We start from the raw sequence: 8,715 nt of genomic DNA on the forward strand, positions 1-8,715 counted from the left end.
AAGTAAGCCAAGCCCAAAGATACATAGGTCCCATGGTTTCCCTTATTTGCAATATCTAGTATATGTATGAGTCAAGCAGAAAAGGTCAGATAAGGTGATGTTAGGAAAATGAACCCTAAGATATGTATTTAAATGTTTTTTTTCTTTCATGCATTTGTTTTTAACGCATTTATAAGATTATTTCTTTGTTGCTTTATATGTCCATCCCCCACAGTATAACCCCTGCTTTCACTGTATTTGATGTCGGTATAATTTGTGTAGGGGAAGGGGAAAAACAAGTCGTTTAAATAAGGATACAGGTGGACCCATTACAACAATGAGAAGTACAAGTTGTCATGTCGAAAACAAACTTTACAACTTTGGTGGGGGGGGGAGGGGAGGCTGGGAAGGGATGGGAAGGGTAAACAAAGGAGGAGGCTACAATGCTTGATAAGAAATATGCTCATTATCTTGCCCATATAATTGTAACCCCTCTGTACAGTATTTTCACGATAAAAAATATTTTAAAAATAAAAAAGAAATGTACTCATTACCTTGCTCATGTAATTGTAACCTCTCTGTACAATATCTTCACAATAAAAAAAATTAAAAAAAAACATTTTGGGGGCCGGCCGGATCTGGTAGAATTCACTGAAACCACATTTGTCCATCCATTTCTAAGACTCTAACTTGCTTCCCCCAGTTTCTTCCAGATTTCTTCTGAGAAAGTCTGTTGTATTAAAAAAAAACTCCATTCAGTAAACATAATTATTCAGGTGCATATTCAGGTGATATGGTGCAATCATAAGCTGGACATATTTTTAGCTATTTGAAGAATCTCCATAATGATTTCCACAGGGGTGATACATTGCCAACAGTATAAGAAGGAAGAAGAAGAGTAGAGGAACAGGGAGGAAAGACAGTGATAGGGAGGGTAAGGTTGAGACATACATGGTGTGTGTTTATGGAAATGCCATAATGAAACACTCCTTGTACAACTCATGTATGTAATAGAGCAAGTCACTCTTCAAGCATGAGTCCATTGGGATGAGAATTACTAACATGGTCATCCTTCCCTACAGCTTTCAAATAAACTAACATGGCTATTGAAGAAAGGGTGTGGAGATGACTAGATACAAAGATGGTCCCACATTGGGAAGAAGAAAGGACAAGGGTTTGGATAATTTGCAAGCATGGTGGCCAGAAAACGCAAACATTGGCTCAATGCTGTGGCAACTCCCAATATTGTATGAAAACAAGTGAAAGAGCAAGAACCCTGAGGTTCTTGTGATAGGGTGTCAGATTTTGTGCACTCTGAGGCAGCTGCAGACACAAGGGGATTGAGACAAATTGGTTTCCTTGTGATCCTCCTTCACAAGGAGGATCTGGAGGGAACTAGAGAGGTAATCCAGGCCTGGGAGGAAACCAATGGAGATATAATGAGCAGAATTCCTCTGGAGGAATCTGGGCTCCACTGGGCTCGTGGAGTGGGAGACGTCCACTGAGGGGACTTGACCAGGAGCAGATGTCCATGAGAAACTTTGCACTGCTTGGCCTCTGTTTCTAGGAACTTTAACTCCTAGAGTGTTAAACCTTCTTGAGCCCTTTCTGTGTACACTACACTCACCTCCTAGCAAGCTCTCGCTTGCTCTGCAATGAGAAAATGCTTTCAGATGGGGGGCTGCTGCCATGAAACCACCCTCCTGAATTGGAAGGAGGGATGAGGGAAGAGAGCTGAGGGATATGAAGTCCTCTGCAATGGTCTTTTCATTATTTGGAGGTCAGCTGCAAAAGATTGGCAGGTGGCGACAATTCAAGAGGAACAGCAAGAAGGACACAAAGCTTTATGTTTAGATGCTTTGAAAAATTAAGATTTATTTAAAATGTAAGAAATACAGCATTTGAGGTATTATGTCAAAGAGAAAATACTTCCACAGTGGGGGTGAGGATATGAGTAACATAATAGTTGATGGAGTTCAGAGAAAGTTCAAATCATGTTTATTTTGGAGAGAGATGGGGAGGAGAAGAGACAGCATGTTTAGAAGCCCACATGAACCCCAGGGGGGGAACTAAAGTGTTACAACTGGCCTCCGAGATTCAGCTCACAAGTGGTCTCCACTAAGAATGTTGACTACTGAAGACTAGGAGGGTGCAGGTCAGAGAGCTCAGCAGCAAGAACTACCACAGCAGCTGGGGCGGCAGCAGCTGGAGATGCAGCACTGGGGCCTGCAGCAGCTAGAGATGCAGCACTGGGGCCTGCAGCAGCTGGAGGTGCAGCACTGGGGCCTGCAGCAGCTAGAGATGCAGCACTGGGGCCTGCAGCAGCTGGAGGTGCAGCACTGAGGCCTGCAGCAGCTGGAGATGCAGCACTGGATGCAGCACTGGGGCCTGCAGCAGCTGGTGGTGCAGCACTGGGGCCTGCAGCAGCTGGAGATGCAGCAGCTGGGGCGGCAACAGCTGGAGCCACAGCAGCTGGAGCTAGTACAGCTGGGGCGGCAGCAGCTGGGGCGGCAGCAGGGCTGGCAGCACACGGACTGGCAAGAAGGCCTGCAGCAGCTGGAGATGCAGCAGCTGGGGCGGCAGCAGCTGGGCTGGCAACAAGGCCTACAGCAGCTGGAGATGCAGCAGGTAGGGCGGCAGCAGCTGGGGCGACAGCAGCTGGGCTGGCAGCACACAGACTGGCAGCAGGGCCTGCAGCAGCTGGACACACAGCAGCTGGGGCGGCAGCAGCTAGAGGTGCAGCACTGGGGCCTGCAGCAGCTGGGCTGGCAGCAGCCCTCCTCAGAGCAGGTGGAGTCACAACAGGAGTTGACCATGGTGTCGCAGGATGGAGGTTCTGAGTTAGTGTTCAAGGAGGTGTGGCTGGAAAGTTTGGAAGTCTCTCTGACCCTGATGCCCTTTTATACCCTGCTAAGGGTCAGCTGTCATTACCTATGGCATTCTTTCCTTGTTATTGTTTATGTTAATAAACAGGCAATTATCAAATTAGGCAAGTATATTTTCCTGGTTAAATATCAAAGTGGAAGGGAAACAGGATTTCCTTTTCCCGGTGTGTTAGTGTTTATCCATCTATTCCTATGGAAATATCTTCTATGTGACTCTTTCATTTTATTCCTCAATGAGGGCTGACACATGATGTCAAGTATCTGAGGATAAAGACACATCACCGTGTCTAGTATACCCTGTCGGCCTTGATGGAATCATAAGTCTTCAGCCTCATGCTTGTTTCTGGATAGCGGGGAGGATGAAGCTGCTTTGGAATGTGATTACTTACTCATCAGAAGTCAGGTGGGCTAAGAAGGTTTCTATGTGACAGACCATTGGCATGAGAGCAGGAAGACCAGATGAGGTAGGACATATTTCCTTCCCCACTGTGAATGATAGGCCATTTTTTCTTGACTTTTTTTTGGGGGGGGGCGGTCGTGGGACCTGAACGTTGGGCTTGGGCGCTGTCTCTCAGCTCTTCAGCTCAAGGCTAGCACTCTACCACTTGAGCCACAATGCCACTTCCGGCCTTTTTTCTTTTTGCTTATGTGGTGCTGAGAAATAGAATCCAGGGCCTCAGGCATGCAAGGCAAGTGCTCTACCACTGAGCCACCTTCCCAGCCCTTTTCTTGACATTTTTATGGTCAGCACAGAACTATCTCAAAGGTGGAAAATGAAGTAGTGAAACATTCTATATGTCTCCTGTCCTTTCCTCTCCTCTCTCCTCCCCTTTCTCCTTCCCCTTCCCTTCTCCTCTCTCTCTCTGTCTGTCTGTCTCTCTCTGTCTCTCTCTGTTTCTGTCTCTCTCTCTTTCGTCTGCCAAAACCAAACCTGTAAAACAATTTTTAGGGCTACTTAAAGATGCCAATCTCTGCTAAATAGTAAACTTTCCATCTGTACTGCTTAGTAGTAGTAGTAGTAGTAGTAGTATTTGCTGGTCCTGGAGCTTGAACTCAGGGCCTGGGCACTGTCCTTGAGTCTCTCTGTGCTCAAGGCTACCACTCTACCACTTGAGCCACAGCACCACTTCTGGCCTTTTCTGTTTATGTAGTACTGAGGAATCTAACCCAGGACTTCATGCATGCTTAGGCAAGCACTCTACCACTGAGCCACATTTCCAGCCTCTGTTGTTTTCTTTTACTTCTGTGTTTGGTGTCCTGGCCTGTGGCTTTAGCAGGAGGACATGTGGACCCATGTCCTCCCTACTTAGATTGACTTATTAACTCAAATTAGAAAACCCAATATTTAATGCTTCTTACTTTAATTTACACCTGACTTTACTAAGCCCTGCTTGTATACTAGACTCACCCATTTCATTATTCCAAAAGGTCATTCCACTTCCAGGACTCCTTTTAAAGGAACAGTACTTTAGACAGACTAATATAAAACCTGTATAGATGAGAGAACATAGGCTTGTGTTTATATACAGTGTGCTTAGAGTAAAGTTACAAAAGGGCTCAGAATTGCCCATCCAATTGACTAAAAGTTAGGAATGCTGCCACTACTTCAGTTGGTCCCCTGTGCATCAAGAACAGCAGAGAGAGACTAGTTGGTAAGAATGTGATGACATCATTCAGTGTCTTAATTAAGACCATTTAAAAACCAAGCCGATTGTAATGTATATTTTTAATCACATGAACTTGTTTAGCAAACATTTGATTCTCATGCTTTTAGTATGGGCTTGTCAACATAGAGAACTTGAAAGATTTAAATAACAAGATATCCTGAATAGGGAGCTTTTTCTCCACTTCACTTTGCTACAAAACAAGGTCAGAAAAAAAGACATAGAAAATATTCAGAGGTAAGCTTATAAATATTAGGGAGATTAAGAACACCCTTTCCAGGGGCTGGGAAGGTGGTTCAGTAGAATGCTTGCTTTGCATACATGAGGCCCTGAGTTCGATTCCTCAGCACCACATAAGCAGAAAAAGCTGGAAGTGGCACTGTGGCTCAAGTAGTAGAGCACTAGCCTTGAGCTGAAGAACTGAGGGACAGTGCCCAGGCCCAGAGTTCAGGCCCCAGGACTGACAAAAAAAAAAAAAAGAATACCTTTTCTACTAAGCATTGGTGGCTCACACCTATACATCCTAGTTACTTAGGAGGCTGAGATCTAAGGATCATGATTTGAAGCCAACCTGGGCAGGAAAGTCCATAAGACTCTTATCTCCAATTAACCACCCAAAAAGCCAGAAGTGGAGCTGTGGCCCAAGTAGTGGAGAACTAGCCTTAAGCAGAAGAAGCCCAAGAACAGTCCCCAGGTTCTAAGTTCAAACCCCATGACTAGCACAAAAAGAAGACCCTTTTTACAGGTAAATATTGCAGAATATTTTGTTATAAAATTTTCGTTATAAAACAATATTGTGAAAATGTATTAAAAATATTGTGAAATTCACACCTCCAAATCAGTGGTCCTTCCAGTTCATATCATGATAGACAGAACATGGAAATCACTAAAAACTGCCAATGGTTGGGCTAGTGCACAATTTTTTTAAAATTTAATTTTGTTGTAAAGGAGTTGTACAGAGGGGTTATGGATACATAAGTAAGATAATGAGTGCATTTCTTGTCAAACATGGTCACCCCTTCCTTTGCTTTTGCTCCCATGATCCCCCTCACCCCATCTCCCCGATGTAAAGTTAATTTCCAAACTAGTGTCTTGTGTGTACAACTGTTGCATTGCTTCACCCTTTGTCTTTGTTTCATACAAACTTTTTTATAGCAATTTTTATTGTGATTAAGTGATTACATAAATTTCACAAATTTCACAGTATTGTGAGATAGTGATAAAATCACAAATACATTCTAACCTTCGTGGGGCAAATTGTCTTTATCAAGGTCTATAAATTTTATGAATTCTATGAGCGTTGACAATACAGTTCTTCCACATTGGGTGATATGTACATTTCTTTCCTTTTGCTTAGTGTCAGCTGTTCCCTCTTTCCTGCTCATTCCCTCCATCCCATTGCTGCCATTAGTTGCATAATTTTGATCAATGACCACTGCAGCTGATGGGTCCTGCTGTTGTATGCTTTCCCTTGTTTCCCTCTGTTTCTGTGTCCTCCTCTTAGTTTTTCTCTGATGTGCACATATATACCATATATGTGGTCAGCAGCATGGGGTCATTTTAATGGTTCAACCAGCTAAGTGGAGGCCCTTTGTTTCTGGAGTCTTGCTTACTTTGTCATATATCCTTACATTTTAGATTTAACATCCACTTATCTTTGCTCTTGGCTTACCTCGCTCAACATGATTTCTTTTAGTTCCATCCATTTTCCTGCAAATGCAATTATTTTGTCCTTTCTAATGGCTGTATAATATTCCATTGTATATAGGTATCACACTTTTTTGATCCATTCATCTATAGTGGGGCATCTGGGTTGTTTCCAGATCTTGGCTATTGTAAATAGTGCTGCAATGAACATGGAGGTGCATGTGTCCTTGTATCCTGGTTCCTGTTGTTCAGGATAGATTCTTAGGAGTGGTATGGCTGGGTCATAAGGGAGGTCTGTATTTAGCTTTCTGAGGACCCTCCAGACTGCTTTCCAAAGTGGTTGTATTAGTATACATTCCCACCAGCAGTAGGGTTCCTCTTTCTCTGCATCTCCTCCAGCAATTGTCATTGGCTGAATTTAGGATGCAGGCCATTCTGACTGGGGTAAGGTGGTATCTCAGGGTTGTTTTTATTTGCATTTCCTTTACAACCAGGGACAGTGAATATTTCCTCCTGGGTTTCTTTGCCATTTTTATCTCTTCTTAGAAGTCTCTCTTTAGTTCCCTTGCCCATTTAATAATAGGTTTATTAGGTTTGTAGGGATTAATTTCTTGAGTTCCCTGTATATACTGAATATTAGCCCCTTGTCTGATATATTGCTGGTAAATATTTTCCCCAATTAGTTGGCTGTTTTTCTAGTTTGGTTACTATGTCTTTAGCTGTGCAGATGTTAGGTCTTTTGAGTTGATGTTAGTGTATGGTGACAGTCCACTTTTAGTTTTCTGTATGATGCACAAACTTTTTAAATTGAATTGTGGTGGGCTAGTGGCTGGACTTTGGAAGCAATATGAGGTCCTCGGATTATCCAAAAGGGTAAAGAAACGTAAGACCCATCTCCATAATTGTCCATATTATGTTCATCTATATCAGTTGTTGTTGTTGTTTAAAAGACATAAAGTAGAAAGAGGACTAGTAGAGAATAGGACATAGACTCACAGGAGGGGATCAGTATGGATAATCAGCAGGACAAACCAAAGAACTTAAGGACACAGATGCTCATATCCATGCATGAAAATGTCCTAATGAAATTCATATCCCCATCATATTGAAATGTATGGCACAGCTGTGACACTGAGATGAGGAAGTGATATGTCTTAGATTGCACCACAGATCTGAGGCATCCCCAGACCCAGGAAGTTAAGATCAGTAGTTTGCTTGGGAAATGATGATGATAGGACTGGTTGAGGGTCACTCAGAAAATAATTAAGGGCAAGGAGTGGGGAGGTAACAGTCGCGGAGTACCACAATGAGAAGAATGTTTCCCGCAGCACTGGGCTGCATTCCTGCCGATGACCTGTAGAGCATGGACATAGTGGACATGCAAACACTGAAGGGGAGGTGAGCAGGACAGGGGTTCCCCAGATCCTCTCACTATTGGAGCTATACCCTGGGGGCAGAAGCTTCCACCTGGAGCTTCCTTTTCAATAGCAGAAGTCCTCAGCAGAGAGTTCTAAGCTCGGGTTCTAGGCAACCATCTTCAATAGTTGAGGAAGCTGTAGGAAAGGACCAGAGCTTTCTACCCAGAATCCCTCACCCCAGGGTTTTTAAAAAATTATTTAGACATGAGCTATGTATTTGAAAAACAATTCAAGAAGAAAAAAATAAAGAGACATAAGCCTTTTATATTTGGATGGCTCAAAACTGAGATTTATTTAAGATATAGAAATAATAACAAGAAAACATGTTAGAATATATCAGGGGTAGTAACAAGAAAGTTCGTTGACAGATTTTAGAATTTAAGTTAAGTTGCTCTTGAAGAGAGATGGAACCTGAAGGAGAAGGGTAAGGTATGTGGAGGTCTCCACCAACAACAATGCCCACTGAAGTGCATGCACCTTGGGCCTCCCAAGATCAGCTTGCAAATTTCTACTTCCAAAAAGTTGGCAGCTTAAGACAGGAGAATGCAGAACAAAGTGCTCAGTGGCAGGAATCAGTGCAGCAGCTGGGGCGGCAGCAGGTGGTCCTGCAGCAGGTGGTCTGGCAGCAGCTGGGCTGGCGGCAACAGGGCTGGCAGCAGCAAGGTTGGCAGCAGCTGGACACACAGCAGCTGGGGTGGCAGCAGGTGGTCTTGCAGCAGGTGGTCTGGCAGCAGCTGGGCTGACAGCAGCAGGGCTGGCAGCAGGTGCAGCCACAGCAGGAGTTGACCATGGTGTCAGAGATGGAGGTTCTGGGTGGGTGTACAAGGAGATGTGTTTGAACAGTTTGAAAGGCTCTCTGTCCCACATGGTCTTTTATACCCTGCTAAGGAGCCTTATGATCCATCACATGTAACATTCTTTCCTTGTGGGTGTTTAGGTTACAAACAGGTGGTTCTCAAATTAGGCCACTATATTTTACTGATTAAATTTTCAGGTGGGAAGGAAACATGATGCTGTTTTTCTAGCGTGTTGGAATTCACCTGTCAGTTTATGAAGAACCATCTCCTAAGTGTAAGTGTTTGGTCTAGAGTCATCACATGACATCCATTTTCTCCTTAGCAT

General features: G+C 43.7%; 1 protein-coding gene across 2 annotated transcripts; it reads right to left on the reverse strand.

The window, feature by feature from the left end:
* Nucleotides 1-2,144: 2,144 nt before the first annotated feature.
* LOC106003163 (keratin-associated protein 4-12-like) lies at nt 2,145-8,383 on the reverse strand. 2 transcript variants are annotated; one of them, XM_013037982.1, is made up of 2 exons: nt 8,274-8,383; nt 2,145-2,730 (listed from the first exon to the last, which is right to left on the reverse strand). In XM_013037982.1, the coding sequence occupies exons 1-2, from the start codon at nt 8,381-8,383 to the stop codon at nt 2,145-2,147; spliced, it is 696 nt and encodes a 231-aa protein (XP_012893436.1). The 2 variants fall into 2 exon arrangements, with proteins under 2 accessions (XP_012893436.1, XP_012893437.1); XM_013037983.1 differs by lacking the exon at nt 8,274-8,383 and having other exon boundaries at nt 2,145-2,795.
* Nucleotides 8,384-8,715: the final 332 nt, after the last annotated feature.

Source organism: Dipodomys ordii, unplaced genomic scaffold (assembly GCF_000151885.1).
Source record: "Dipodomys ordii isolate 6190 unplaced genomic scaffold, Dord_2.0 Scaffold7, whole genome shotgun sequence".
NCBI classification, from domain to species: Eukaryota; Metazoa; Chordata; class Mammalia; order Rodentia; family Heteromyidae; genus Dipodomys; species Dipodomys ordii.